Here is a 15,694-nt window from a genome sequence, read left to right as displayed (position 1 = left end):
ACGTGTGCCTCTTGAAGATGCGATCTAGACATATCACCCTGTGGCTCGTGTGTGAGCAAGTCCTCTTTGCCTCAGAAACGTTGCTAGATCTTCTTTTACATGGGTGGAAGCTTTTGTGGACAGAAAAGTTCATAAAACCATCAGTCAGTTGTGAGAGAGAGAAGAGGTCTTACCTCCTTCTCACCCTGTCCTTGTGCTTTCCTTCCTTCTCTTGTCCCCAACCAGCATTAACACTTACACATCAGGGCACAGCATGTCTTCCTGCTTCTTGGCTCCTCTCCTTGGCTGACCTGGGCCCACGGGCATCACAGAGGGTGGGGGTGCCTCTGCTGCCCCTGCCAGCACGTGTTCCTCTCTCCTGTCCTTGGCACCCTTGTGCAGTGGGTGTGTTGTGCAGCACTGTGCAGACCCAGCCTTTTAATAACTGTGCTCACAGGGGTAAGTGGGAGCAGAGCCTCTCTTTCTCAAGGAAGCTGGCCTTTCTCTTGTGCTTATTCAAGATGGAAGGCTGCTCTCCCATCTCAAGACCGGCCGCCTCTGTGTGCACCACATCATCGTGCCTTTCTTTCCTTATGGACTTTTCAGCCAGATGCTGGCCAAAGAGCATTGTACAAAGGAGACACAGACCAAAGGTTTATCACATCCTCATTCTGACAGGTTTAAATAGAAGCACAATGTTTACCATATCTCCAGTGCTGTGAGTTTTTGTGTTTTTAAAGACTAATTGTGAGCCCTGCTGAAAGGTTTGTGTAGGAAGGAACACTTCTTTTTTTCCTCTTCATTTTAAACAGCAGCGCTAGTTGGCATGACAACCTGCGCTATTAAAAGTAAAGCAGCAATCACTGCTTCCTCTGTTTTTCAGAATGAACCCAAGCTGCTAAGGAGGTTTGTTTCTTGAATTTGACTATTAATGGCTCCATTTCGACAGGATATTATGGGGTCCTTTTAGAAGGTTTTATGTGTCCCCCCTCCATAGGCAAGGCAGCTTTAAAGACAGAAATGGTATTTTTATCTTTCCTGTTGAACTCATATTCATGTGTTTGTGGTAAATCTCAACAACACCATAGTTCTGTGGGTAGAACTGTCTGACTAGTGATTGTACCAAAAGGACATTTACACCTCCCTAACCTAAATGCTTATTTAATCAGGGAGCACAGTGAAAAGCATTGCACATCTAACAACGTCTGCTTGCCAGGCCCACCATTTGTTTAAAGTTCAGCATTGCATGCAGTCCCGCTTGTACTGCAGAAACCCAGCCTTGAGCTAGGTGCCAAGCTTTCTAGAAGGTATCAGTGGGCATGACACAAATGGAGCCATAGACTTCTGAGAAATCAAGGCAGGGTGTTTGGCTAATGCTAGGTGGTCCATAATAACTTGCTGAATGCACCAGTGCTTCAAATGCAGGATGCACCCTCATCCTGCCCCCTTTTCTTTGGTTTTAGAGGTCCCTAGATGTGCAAGGAGTGTATCTTCCCCAGGCAGGCCCAAAGGTTAAAGGTCATTGAGTGGAAAATGGGCAGCAGAGTAAGGGATGGGCCCGGCTTGGGGCAGAGCACCTGGACAGTTCCCAGCTCTGGTCCAGCTTTGTGAGTCGGCTCAATAGGAACCATCTTCACCATTTTTGCATGACACCTTGCCCCAAAGAATGTCAGCCTCTGACATGGCCCCTGGGATCTCCATTCTCACCATTATGGAAATGTTCTTTCGAATTAAGCATTGCTTTCTTAATGTGGTCCTCAATGAAAATGCCAATACGCTTGGGAGGAATGGAAGGGGTTTAAACTCTTAGGGTAGCATAGTTCAGAGAAACAAGGAATCTAGGTATATACCTCATGGTTTTGTTTTAGTTCTTTGTTTAAAAATTTTTTTTTAATATGCCATATTAACCTTTTTAAAGTGTAAAATTCAGTTGCATTTAATTACATTCATGATGTTGTGCAACCATCATCACTATTTCCACATTTTTCCATCATCCCAAATAGAAATTCTGTACCCATCAAGCAATAACTTTTCACTCTCTCCTTCCTGATACCCTAGTAACCTCTAATCTAATTTTTGTCTTTATGAATTTGCTTATTTTAGGTACCTCATATAAAAGGAATCAGGCAATACTTGCCCTTTTATGTCTGGCTTGCTTCACTTAGCCTAATGTTTTCAAGATTCAGCCATGTTATAACAATATATCTGATAGCATTAATCAGAACTTCGTTCCTTTTCATGACTGAATAATATTCCATTGTATGTATATGTTACATTTTGTTTATCCCTTCATCTGTCAATGGACACCTGGGTTGTGTCCACCTTTTGGCTATTGTGAATAATGCTGCAGTGAATACTGTCGTTGGACTTTCCTTCCTTCTCCTGTCCCCAGCCAACATCAACACTTGCACATAAGGACACAGCATGTTTTCCGAGTTCCTTTTTTCAGTTCTTTTGGGTTTGCACCTAGGAGTGGAATTGCTTGGTCATATGATAATTCTATGTTTAACTTTTTAAGGAACTGCCAGACTGTCTTTCACAGTGACTGTACCATTTTACATTCCTACCAGCAATACACAGGGTTCTAATTTCTCCACTTCTTCACCAGCACTTGTTATTTTAAAATTATTATTAATATAGACATTCTGGTAGGTGTGATGTGATATCTCATTGTGGGATTGATTTTCTTTTCCCTAATAACTAATGATGTTGAGCATCTTTTTATGTGCTTTTTGGCCATTTGTATATCTTCTTTGGTGAAACTACTATTCAAGTCTTTTGCCTATTTTAAAGTCTAAATAATAAACTCTGGTCAGCTATATTTTTAGAGATACCACACCTGCTTTTTTTTTTTTTGTAGAGATGAGACTGTAGAAATCAGCTTGGGCTGGTCTCAGACTCTTGGCCTCAAGTGATCCTCCTGTCTTGGTTTCCTAAAGTGCTAGGATTACAGGCATGAGCTACCATGCCCAGCTTCACTTTCTTGAAATGTCTTTTGCCGTACAAAAGTTTTAAATCTTAAGTCCAGTGTATCTATTTTTTATTTTGTTGCTTATGCCGTTGGTGTCATAACTAAGAATCCATTGCCAAATCCAAGGTCATGAAGGTTTACTCCTTTGTTTTCCTCTAAGGATTTTACAGTTTTGCTCTTATATTTGAGCTGTTTGTCCATTTGTAGTTTTTTTGGTATATGGTGTGAGGTAGGAGTCCAACTCCATTCTTTTGCATGCGGAAATCCAGTTGTCCTAGCACCATTTGTTGAAAAAACTATTCTTTGCCCTATTCAATGGACTTGGCACCCTTATCAAAAATCAATTGGCCATAAATGTATGAATTTTTTCCTGGAATCTTAATTCTGTTCCTTTGCTCTGTATATGTATCTTTATGTAATACCGTACTATTTTAATTTCTGTAGCTTAGTAGTAAGCTTTGAAATCGGAAAGTATGAGTCCTTTAACTTTGTTCTTTTTCCAGTTTGTTTCTGGATCCCTTACAATTCCATATGAGTTTGAGAATTGGCTTTTCCATTACTGCAAAAAAAAAAAGTTGAAATTTTGATACGGATGCATTGAATTTATAGATCACTTTGGATGACATTGCCGTCTCAACAATGCCTCATAGTTTAACATCAGACCTGTGTTATAATCTCAGCTCTGCTACTTTACATGCTGAATATGAACTTGAACAGATTCCATTACCTCTCTGAACCTGTCCCCTTACATGGAAAACATAGATAATAATAAGATCTACCTTGGAATGTTATTGTGATGATTAAGGAGATAATGTATGTTACTGCAAGAAGTGCATGTTACTATTATTATTGGTGGTATTAATAATCTGCTTTCTAACGTAAAAATCTCCTTTGTATGAAATAATAACTCTGGCAGATGATCCTTGACCCTTATATAGGGAAGTACACATTGTATAGTAAAAAAAATTCAGCCCTGGAGTCAGGGAGATCTGTGTTCAAATTCTGGCTCCGCCCTCTCCTAGCTGTGAGACTTTGAGAAAGATACGTGGCTACTCTGAGCTCCTACCTCAGAGACTGTTAGGAAGCTCAATAAGATAATGGCTATAATGTAGCTAGCACAGCAATTGATGGGTAATATATATCATTCAATTCCTCTTTGGTTATTAGAAAGGATTGATCTAAAATGAGTTTCCTTGTAATTTCTACCTATTCTGTCTTTTTGGAGCAGTAGGGCAAGTCCAGCCTCACCTCACTGACAGTCTACCAATTTTTTTTTTTTTGGTTGGTCTTATTATCTATTTTGAGCAGGTAATATATGCACAAGGGAAGTATTACAACAGAGCCAAGGGGAAACATGAAGAGGAAGTTACTTGTGTATTCTTCTAAAGACTGACTATGAATCCATAGGCCACTATGCATATGTGTGTGTTCCCCTTCAATGCAAAACTAGCATGCCACAGGACATAAGATCTATGTTTTATCCAGCTGGTGATCTGTCCTGAAGATTGTACCAGATTCATGTGTCTAGATCAGCCTCTTTCTTCACAGATGGGAGAATGTTCCATAGTAAAGATGCCCTGGTAATGGATGGCTCCTTCTCCCTATTGAGTCCACCAAATTTTGAAGACAGTTGTCATATTGTCTTTTTTCCTTCAGCCTAAAGTGCTCCCAGTTCCTTTAGAACAAGCGTCAGTAAATTAAAGGGCCAGATGCTAAATATTTTAGGCTTCAAAGGCTAAGAGACAAAACCAAGAATAGCATGTAGGTATAACAAGAGAGAAAACAAATTTCCGCAACATTTTAATCAATGAAACTCAAAATATAATGAGTACAACCTTTGTACCATAGATCCATGAATGAGAAGAATGGGGTTGTTTGCAGGGGTAGGGGATAACATTTTGCTTTATTTGGGTTTAAAGTTAATACCCCCTCTCACCAAATTGATGGTGAATGTTCAGCTATAAATGCAATTCTTAACTTTTGGGCTCTAAAAACAAGCAGTAGGTCACATTGGGCCCTCAGGCCATAGCTCAGCGACCCTGCTTCAGTCCTTTCTGCTATGTCATCATCTCCAGTCTTGGCAACTCCAGTACTCCTCCCTGCCTCCATGTTTGCTGTGGCCCTCCTTAAAGGATCTCCAAAAGAATGGATCCCAATTCTCTGTCCAGCCTTCATTCAAGCATTTACTGTGCAACTATTTTGTACATGGTATGTCCCAGGCTGCCGCACTCTCAACTCCTTACTTCCTGCCTTAGTCTTGGCATGGGCTAAGTTGCAGCCATGGTTGAAGGATTAAAACCCAGTGCTCCAAGCCAGGGAAGAGAGACTGAAAAGACCAAAAGGTGAGAGGCAATTGAGGAGACAGGAGGAATGGAATGCCCATTTTTTGAATTCACTGCATTTTGCAAGGAACAGCTACACTGGCAAAGCAGCGGATGGAGTAGTATTTGAGTAGGACCCCTGAGACCCCTTACTCAATGTGCAAGCTTGGTCTACTTGATTTGTAGAGTTGAGAGGAGAGCATGCCAGAAAACCGCATCCAGCATTCAAATTCTATAATAAAGTCTGTGACCTTTGAAAACAACCCACTCTACTCCTCTCACCGTGGCCAGAGGCAATGATATCCTTTAAGTGTTTGCCAAAGCAATAAAACTCTGAGACTTCCCTGCTTGGAGCAGTATTTCTGTTTTAAAGCAAAAAGAGAAATGGGAAGAGGTAGGGCATGGATACATTTGCTTTGTTTCTAGTATAAGGAGAGAAAACTTGAGCAAGCTTTGATGTCTATGTTTTCTCCAAACTTGGGGCGAGGAGGGGGACTTTTATTTGTAGCCGAGAGTCCCATAAGTATGCCTCTTAGAAGCTTTTCCTGGACCCAAGCTCCTGTGGATAGACCTCTCAAACTCCATTTTAATTTGTACTTTCATTTTTAATTAATTTAGGAGTGCCGAGCATGGTGGCTCACACCTGTAATCCCAGCACTTTGGGAGGCCAAGGCAGGCATATCACCTGAGGTCAGGAGGTTGAGACCAGCCCAGTCAACATAGCGAAATTCTGTCCCTACTAAAAATACAAAATTAGCCAGGCATGGTGGCGCATGCCTGTAATCCCAGCTATTTGGGAGGCTGAGGCAGGAGAATCACTTGAACCCAGGAGGTGGAGGTTGCAATGAGCCAAGATCACGCCATTGCACTCCAGCCTAGGCAACAAGAGCAAAACTCTATCTAACAACAACAATAAAAAATTTAGGAGTAAGAGCTCTGAACTGAGGATCATGAGATGTTGGCTCTCACTCCAGGTCTGCCACTGTGTGCAGCCCTGGGGGAGGTCCTGTCTCCTCTCTGGGTCTTAGTTTCAATATCCGTGAAGTAAGAATGGGATCAGATAATCTCAAAGGCCTCAAATTGCTCTGTGATTCTGTCAGTCTGTGGGTCTAAGATGATGGCCCAAAATGTTTGAATAGCTTACAGAGTTTTTTATTGCTAACAGTTAAGGAAGTGAAATATTTTGTGTATATCATGTTTAAAAACAATCAGTTACACAACTGCAAGGAATTTGGTTAACTGACTCGTGAAGTATACACGATGTGGAAGAGAAAGGCTCCCTGATGAACTGAAGGATCTATGTCATAAGAACTTTTAGGATATGGCTGACCTGTCTATGAGGTAAATAATGATGACAGTTCACTATGCTATTTGTTGTCTTTTAATAGTGATGAATTTTGGACGTAGACTTCAGGCTAAATTTGAGGGGTGTCTGATTATTTTATTTCTGCCCCCTCCCCAATAGGATTTGGATGCAGAATCTTACTCTTGAATTCCAAAAATAGACTTTGGCTTTGCTGTGCTTGTGGTACTGTACAGCTGTCGCTGCCGTGCACCCAGTTTGTGTAATTGGGCTTCGTGTACTAGGGAGGTAATTGCTAAATCCCTTTCTGATGCCAGAAAAGCTTCTCATTCCTGGAGCCCCCTCAAAGATGGCTGATTTATGAAAAGCCGGAAAAAGAGACTGGAAAGGCATAAGCTCTTGCTACCAAAAGGAAACGTTTTTGCAAGTGACATTTTGACTCGCACTTAAATGATTAGGATGCCATTTAGAGTCTAATTATTGTTCTACCAAATATTCATGGTATTAAATGAATGTTATCTGGGATTAGAGAGGTGGCAGTCATGTGATTACAGCGAATGGACCTATCTTTCCTGGTAGAAATAATACCACTGCCAAATCCATCTTCTTTTCTTGTGAGGGAGGTGATTTGGAGATGTCACCTGCTGTTTTGTGTGGGTGACTCAGGGATCTGCAGCTCTGGACTGGCCCCACTTCCCTTCCTAGGCCCACACTGCCATCCCTTCGCTGGACTCCAGAAGTGGAAAAGGGACCAGAATCTAGCTCATGCCACTCAAAGACTCCTATTCACACTGCCTTTGCCATCCACTGGCATGCCCACCCTCATTCCCAGGGGTTCTCATTCTCCCCTTCATCTGCCCTTCAGAACCCTGAAGATCTACTCTTGCTTTGTTTCATAAAAGCCAACCCATCGATAGCCTTCATTGTGGGCCACTCTTTTGAGCATTTCACATGTATTTCTGCATTTAACCCCCATTACAACCCCATGGCTGGGAGTGAGGAGCTTGGATTAAGCCTAGGCAGCCTGGCCCCCGAACCAGTGCCTTTACCATGTGACTGCTCTTTTTGTCCTCACGCCCTGCGAGCTGGGCTTGAGTGATTAAAGCACTCTCTTATATGTCCCCCATGCACGGAACACCTGCCATCTTTTGAAAAGTCCATTTTCATCAATGCATCTTTTTCACTGGAACCATTATTAAAATGTGAATGCAGCTGGGTATGGTGGCTCAAGCCTGTAATCCCAGCACTTTGGGAGGCTGAGGCGGGCAGATTGCCTGAGGTCAGGAGTTCAAGACCAGCCTGACCAACATGATGAAACCCCGTCTCTACTAAAAATACAAAAAATTCGCCGGGCATTGTGGCGGGCGCCTGTAATCCCAGCTACTCGGGTGGCTAAGGAAGGAGAATCGCTTGAACCCAGGAGGCGGAGGTTGCACTGAGCTGAGATTGTGCTACTACACTCTGCCTCGGTGACAGAGCAAGACCCTGTCTCAAAATAAATAAATATTAAAAAAATTAAAAATGTGAATGCTTTTATTTTATGTTCTCCGTCTCCTCACAACATTAAAACTGCAGTTTTTTACTCTGTCACGTACACATACAATTGGGTTCTTAAAAAGGGATAGGCAAACAGAACTGGGATGAGCAAACAGCCTAAGGGGCGAGGGTTGTGGATAGCGAATGCCCGTAGTGACAACCCACGTTCCTTTTTACTGTGGGTGCATTTTTTTGGCAGGGAGTCTCCTTTTGTAGTTGAGGTATGGTTGACCTGAGCTGCTTAGGGGTTTATGTAATCTTCATGTTTACGGACATAGGGGAGGACATGTTATATATCCAGGCAGCATGCTTGGCATCAGCATTTCAGGAGCATCTGAAGCTGTCTGGGCGCTTTTCCAAAGCCAGGGTGCCGTCACTGTATCTCATAAGATGCCAAGAGCCCACTGGCAGGCAGCGACATTGGCTGTGATGCCAGAGCTCACACACCTCTGAATTGGGGTGGAGGGCTAATTTGTAATTGACCCAGATTTCCTAACTCTCTTTAGGACACCCTCATGGCTTGTTATGGGAGGTGAGTTGTTATCATTATGAGAAAGAGGTCCAAACTAGGAGGGAACTGGGAGAGATGCTGCCTGTAGAGGAAACACAGGACTCATGTAATCTTTGTCAATTGAGAACTTTGCGATGGGCTGGAGACGTGGCACCACTGGCTGCCGTGGTGCTGGTGGATATTGTGGCATCAGTAAAGTTGATTGACACTTCTACTAGCTGGAAAGGTCTCAGTCCTTAGTAGCCTCAAGCAAGGGTCCCCATTAGCAGCAAAAAAAATATTGCTGAGTCTCTGAAACAGTTCAAGAAGCATGTGGCCTTTTTAGGGGCCTTTTATTTAGTTGTCCTTTGCTTTCTGCAGCATGAGTGGGCCTGATAAATGAAGTGTGAGTGGCACGATATAATTAAAGTTTCAAAGGCAGTAGTGTTGTGGTGAAGAGCTCAATCTCTGGAACCAGACCGCTTCACTCCCATCTGGCTTCACCACCAACTCTGAGGCCCGTGTACCCCCTTAACAACTCTGCATCTCAGTTTCCTCACCTGCAAATGGATGATGATAAAGGGACCTACCTGCCTTGTACTTTGCAGGGTCCTTAGGGTCACCCAATAAGGCAATGCTTGTAAAGTAATTAAAATAGTGCCTGGCTACAGAGTAAGTGTTACCACACTTGTTAAAGTAATAAAGAAATAAGCATACATTCTGGTCCAGTTCTGTAAAGTTGTGCCCTATTCTCAAGGGTCTCAGATTGACTCCTTTTCTAAAATGAGGAAACATTTCATAAAGTTTTGTAAATATTTTGTAAAGATATTTATTTCTGATATAATGCATTGTAAATTTGAGTTTTCATACATTGAATCTGGGTAGTGATAGGTATGATACAATTTGTTGTGTTTCCATTCCTAATATAAGTATGTTAAAATTTTTAAAAAGGAATAATAGCTAACCTTTGTTTAGTACTCACTGGCCTGTTTCTGAGGAGCTATTTCCTGTGGCATTGTATGTAGTAACTAATTTAATCTTAGTAACTCTCTGCATTAATTACTGTCATAGTTCCCATTTTACAGTGAGGAATCTAGGCACACAGTGGTTAATTGCTTGCCTGAATTCACACACCCAATCTGTTGTGCACCTTGATACTGTATTTCTAGCTGCCATTCAGGTTGTGTATTCCCTATTCTGAAGGGTTCTCAGGCAGAAGCTCTACAACTTGTTGGGGGCTGGAAGGTAGGGGTTGTCACAGGAGGAGCCTGAAGCGTTTGATTAGGCGTACCTTCAGGGCCTTGGCTGTAGGTGACGGAACTGGACTTGTTAAGCAGAAAAGGAACTTATCCATCTGCACTGCTAAGCTCACCAGTTCCACCAGAGGCTGAAGAGACTGGAACAGATTCAGGGAGACAAGGGCCCTGCCCCAATTTGGGAGGTCCCAGCTCACTCAGGTTGCTTGGAACGAGGTCCAGAGGCCCCTTCCCTGCCTCCCTACCTGCAGATTCAGAGGCTGGCAGGAGCCTGTGATTGGTTGTCTGCGTGCCACGCGTGTGCCACATTCCTATCGCTTCTCTTCTTGGGAGTGCCTGCTCGTCCCCCCTGCCAAAATCAGAAGAGCTTTGAAGTAACAGGCAGCCAGAATGACAAGGGCCCTCTCCTTTGAGGGCTTCAACTAGATGCTCCCCAAGTGATCTGCCAGCCACAGGATCCCGTGATTCTACTCCTGATGAGGACTGGGGCTGTTTTTCTTTCCTGTAGCACCTGGAACGCAGCTCTATATCAATTAGACCTCCAGTGAATGTGCTTCACAGAGTTTAATGAGGCTGTTAGCCTTTGGCATGCAAGAAAAGAAGGGTGCATACTTATTTATAGCATCTAGCTTTTTGATTCAGAACAGACTGTTTCAGCTGCAGAGCTCCTTTTGTTGATCAGGAAAACAGTTGATATTTATCATTCCTCTTAGCAAAAGGAGGACCAAAAAACCATTTAAACATATAAATGTTTAAGTACTTAGTGTTTAAGTACTTACTAAGTATACTGAAGTACTTCGTGGTGTTATTGCAATGTATTGGTTGAGTAGGGCTGTTAGAACAATCCTTATTTTTGATTATCTACCATCTCTCCACATATCGGCTCCCGTGTCTCATTTCAGCCACAGTGATCATTCTCATCTCCTCCTCCTCCTCCATCGTCCCTCATCCCCATCCCCAAGTCAGTTTCTAGGCATTGCTGGCTTTTCACTGCTTAGCATCCTCCATCACACTTGTCCTCCCCAACTTAGTCCCAGCCCATGCCTTCCAGACCTGGGTCAGGTCTCTCCCGCCACCCTGTCTTACCTACTTGATCTCAGCACGCTGCTTTCATTTCTCCCTCCCCGCTGTGCTCCTTAAAGGCACAGTGACTCCTTCCTCAGTACAGCAAAGCAGCTAAGAGGGCCCTGGGTTCAGGTTCAGATTCCAGGTCTGCTGCTTGGTGTCTGCACTAATGAGGAGTATATTCAGATATAATTAACAAAACCAGCATGCAGTGGCTTAGCCAAAGAGGAATTTATTTGGTTCCCCCTACAAGAAGCCTGTGAGAGGCTGGTGCAGCAGCTACAGCACCTCATGGCATCAGGGCCATGCGCTTTCTCTTTCTGCTCAGTATTCCTGGCCACTCTACTTGCGGCTTTGAAGGGGCAGGGCTGAGGGCAAAGTGTGTGCTGGCAGAGAATGCCCTGCTTTTAAAGGACTCTCCTGGAGGCCTCGCCCAGCCACTCCTGCCGATGTCCCATGGCGTAGGATGAGGCCCTCAGCCAGCCCTGAGCTGAACACATTGCCCATGTTCACCTTGCTCAAGGTCTTCGGATGCCCACCCTGTGCCGTCGCCAAGCACTAGGTGCTTATTAATGCTTATTACTTTGCTTTTAAATAGAATATGTTTTTGTCAGAACAGCTTTTCACAGTAAACCAACTAGCATGATATTTACTGTGTGACCTCTGTATATATCATTTAAAATTCTAGAATTCTTCTCTCTCCTCTCCCACCACCTCACTTTACCTTTACCCATTTGTCACCTTCACTGCAGCTCCTTGTCTCCAGGTCCCCAGCTCCTTGCCCTCCTTCCTTGACTGTCTGTGAATCCTGAGCATCCCATCATTTTCCTCTGCTCCTGCACTGGCCACCTAGCAGCATGAGAGAAGGTGGCAACATAGTGGTGCAGGCTCCACTGCGTGGTTGCAACAGTCTCTGAGCTGACCCTGCTGTGAACCTTCTGTCCCCTTTGTTGGAGGGGGATTTTGTTGTTGTTTAAACCTTTTCTATTTTTTGCGTTGTTTTTCTTTCTTTTCTTTCTTTCTTTCTTTTCTTTTTTTTTTTTTTTTTTTTTGAGACAGGGTGGTCTTGCTCTGTTGCCCAGGCTGAAATGTAGTGGTACGATCACAGCTCACTGCAGCCTCGGCCTCCTGGGCTCAAGCTATTCTCCCTCCTCAGCCTCCTGAGTAACTGGGACTACAGGTGTGCACTACGATACCCAGCTAATTTTTACTAATTTTTTTGTGGAGACGGGGGTCTCGCTATGTTGCCTTAGCTGGTCTCGAACTCCTGGCCTCAAGTGATCCTCCTGCCTCAGCCTCCCTAGTGCTGGGATTACAGGTGTGAGCCACTGCGCCCAGCCGCCTCTGTTTTTAAAACCTCCTGCCATTATTCTTTTCCTTTCCTCCCAGCACCCACCTCATTCCATCTTTACAGAGAAAACTGGCTGGGCCCGACAGCACCTGCCATTCTCTCCTCCTTATCTGGAGGATCTTACCTCTGTAAGAGAAGGCCTCTCAGCAGGGATACATTTGTTCCGGGAACCTGGCTCTCTCTAGTCTTCTGGGACCTAATTTATCTCCCCAGAGTCTTCACTCTGCATGCTCGTTCTGCTCATGTTAGCGAGAGGCTTGAGTTGCCCCTATGAAAAATTAAGCACATAGATAAAAAGCCTTTCTTCACCCCACACATCCTTCCTTCATGCCTCATCTCCATCTTTTCTTTGCTTATCGGTCCCCATGGCCTGTGTTCTCCTCCCATGTCCCCTAAAGCCATACTTGCAGAGCTCGTCACCCGATCGATTGCAGTGGCTTCTTGGCCTCCATTGCCGCTGGCCCCATTGGCCTCTTCCCGGGTCCCTCTCCATGTCGTGACACTGCTGCATGCCCTCCCACCCAGTTCCCTTCTTCGCCCTCCTTTCCAGATCCCTTTTCTCTCCCTTTCCACGGTCTGGCCCCACTGCCTTCTCTCTGAATACTCTTCTGGACTGATCTGATCTCTTCCAGTAACTTCAGCTCTTTTCTCAAATGTTTGTCTTCTGTTAGATCTTTTTCTTGAGGTCCCAGAATGTCTTTGGTAAATTACCTCATGATGCCTCGAACTCAGTATTTCCCATGTCAAACTCGTTCATGACAGCTTCCTTCCCCATTCTTCCTTTCTCCTTAAAAAAAAAAAAAACACCTCCCCTTCTCTCCCTCTCTCTCAAACACACACACACACACACACACACACACACACACGCACTCGTGGATACACAAAGGCCTTCTGTGGCATGGATTTTCCCCCAGGTATGCAAACCAGAAACTTTGGGAACCTCCTGTGCCTCCCCAGTCCCTGCATGTTTCCACAGGTGACCCATCCTTGCTGATTTGACCTCGGACATATTTCTCGATTCTGAAACCCCTGGACCATTCTATCCACTTTGTTCCTGGCCTGCCTCCATCAAGGTCTTCCACCTCACCCTGCTCACCCCAGTCCCACACGGTCTTCCTAAAGCTCTAACGTCATCGTGTCACTCTGTGCAGGGACCAGAGGCTCCTCACTGACTGAGAGGGAAGTCCGTTTGTAGATTACTCACCACGGCAGGCAATGCACCGGTACTGAGAAGATAAAGAAGTTGTGGTTTCTGCCTTTGATGGTGTCTCATAGTGATGCTGGGTTGGGGAAGGCCCAGCTCAGTTTCCGTTCTCCCTGATGCCATTCCTGATTCCTGGGATCACTTCATCACAGTCCTGTTTCTCACCCTGGGGGCACCCCTGAGTTTGTCTTTGTCTTTGTGTTGTTGGTGTATTTGCTTCTTTTCCTGTGCCAGATACAAAGCTACTCGAGGGCAGGGATTGTCACAGCTTTGGTCAATTGTGGGTTGTCCTGGCCACCGGCATGGTGCATCGTCCTGTGTGGGGACTCCATAGGAGCCGTTTGGTGGCGGATTATGTTTTAAGCATTCAAGGGAAGCAGATTTTATGGGACTTACCTTAGTGTGCATAGGTACAAGCTCACACTTGTGCAGTTGTGGCACCAGTGATTCTCAGATGTCTGCATTTGTTTTTCTTTCCCAACCAGTGCCTAGAAAGAGCCATGAAGTTTGCCTTTGAGGAGTTCCACCTGTGGTACCAGTTTGCTCTGTCCCTGATGGCTGCTGGAAAAGTGAGTCCCCTTTGTGATGGGCAGTTTTTTATGCCTATCCTATTAAGGCCAAAGAGTTGAATGTCATGGAATTGCACGGAATGATAGACTTTGTGGAAGTCTTTCGAGTCACTCTGGGAAACTAACCTGGTCCGTTCTCAGTGAACAATCAGATTTAATTGTTTGGGGAGCCAAGATGGACTTATCACTGAGAAGAAAAATTCTGAAATATTTGTCTTTTTCCAGTCATTGTGACTTCATCAGGTGTCATGGACATGGCTTGAACTAGAGCTAATGTTTTACACAGATACCTCCACTCATCTGAGAGTTAAGCTGATTCCTGGAGGGGAAACCTGTTGGTTATCTTGAGCAATGTATTATATTAGGCAGTGCATGATACTGGATGAAAATGTGGGCTGAGGGAGTCCAATGGCAGGATGGAAGCTTGGTGCTGCCCTCCCAGCTGAGTGACCCAGGCAAGTTACTGAGTAGCTCAGTTTCCTTGGTAAAATGGAGTAAGAACAGCACCCACTCCATAGATGTGTTATCAGGAGAATGAGATGCTACACCAGAGGTGTTTAGAGGCACGCTCCTTGCTGTGTATACACTCAACAGAGGTCGTAGCTATTGTTTTTCTTGCTAATTTGGGCCATTTAGCGAATGAAGCCTGAGATAGAAGATTATTTGAGCTAAGTGAATTCAGAAATACAGTATTCTGTGCCTTAAATTGGATATTTACCTTTTATAAGAACAAACTTCCACCGTCTTTATGTTTTTCTTAATTTTCCAATAGCTACACAAGTATGGAATGAAATTCAGGTAGTGCCAGGGAAGCATTCCTGCTGGCTTTTAACCCAGTGTACTCCCCAGTCACTCAGAAGCCGCAGGCTCTGGTTTTCATGCACCCCAGAACCCTGCTTGCTTGGGCTTAAAGTTGGACAAGCCCACGAGGAGGCCACCCTGGCCAAAAACCCCTCTGAGAAGGCTGTAGTATTCGGTTCTGTCAAACACTTTGAGTTTCACGGAAATAATCTTCTTTTGCCAAGTCTGCCCGTGCCGTGAAGGTGCTGAAAGAGTGTATCCGCCTGAAGCCGGACGACGCCACCATCCCTCTCCTCGCTGCCAAGCTCTGCATGGGCTCCCTGCACTGGGTGAGTAGGGGCGCCCCCCTCCCTGCTCCTGCAGAGGACTCTGGGCCAGGACTGCCCATTTTTTTCACGTCGAGGCACAGAGAGAAAGCGAGGGTGATTCATCAGCTGTACAAAGACAAGACTGTGTAGAGCCACGGACCCTGGGCCTGGGCCCCTGGCCTCCTCAGGCCTCATCCACTCCCCTCAAGGACTGAGGAGTACTCTGGGGTACTCCACGGGTTTTTTCCTATGGGATTGTGCTTCAGGAATAATGATAATAAGATAGAATTATAATTCATACTCCCATACATCTTGCTTTATTCAAGCAATGTGGGACTGAGAAGAGACACGTCACTGAATTAGCATCCCTGGCTGAGCCTGGTTTGTTTTTGCTTTTGTTTTTGTTTTTGAGACAGGGTCTTGCTCTGTCACCCAGGCTGGAGTGCACAATCATAGCTCACTGCAGCCTCAACCTTTTGGGCTCGAGTCATCCTTTCACCTCAGCCTTCTGAGTAGCTGGGACTACAGGTGTGCTCCACT

The 15,694-nt window shown here is 44.7% G+C and overlaps 1 protein-coding gene across 11 annotated transcripts in view; it reads left to right on the top strand.

The window, feature by feature from the left end:
• The window catches only part of TTC7B (tetratricopeptide repeat domain 7B), a 297,044-nt gene that overhangs the window by 146,309 nt on the left and 135,041 nt on the right, over positions 1-15,694 (top strand). For all 11 annotated transcript variants that reach the window (XR_010137010.1, XM_054530407.2, XM_063715700.1 and 8 more), the window contains exons 10-11: positions 13,962-14,045; positions 15,071-15,175. Coding sequence is in view for 10 of the 11 variants with exons in the window: in XM_054530407.2 (XP_054386382.1) it covers positions 13,962-14,045; positions 15,071-15,175 (189 nt within the window). In the remaining variant the exon portion in view is untranslated. The remainder of the gene's footprint in view (positions 1-13,961; positions 14,046-15,070; positions 15,176-15,694) is intronic.

The sequence above is a fragment of the Pongo abelii genome, chromosome 15 (assembly GCF_028885655.2).
Source record: "Pongo abelii isolate AG06213 chromosome 15, NHGRI_mPonAbe1-v2.0_pri, whole genome shotgun sequence".
NCBI lineage: Eukaryota > Metazoa > Chordata > Mammalia > Primates > Hominidae > Pongo > Pongo abelii.
Note: the sequence above shows the minus strand (reverse complement) of the source record. Positions and strands in the feature narration are given on the sequence as shown.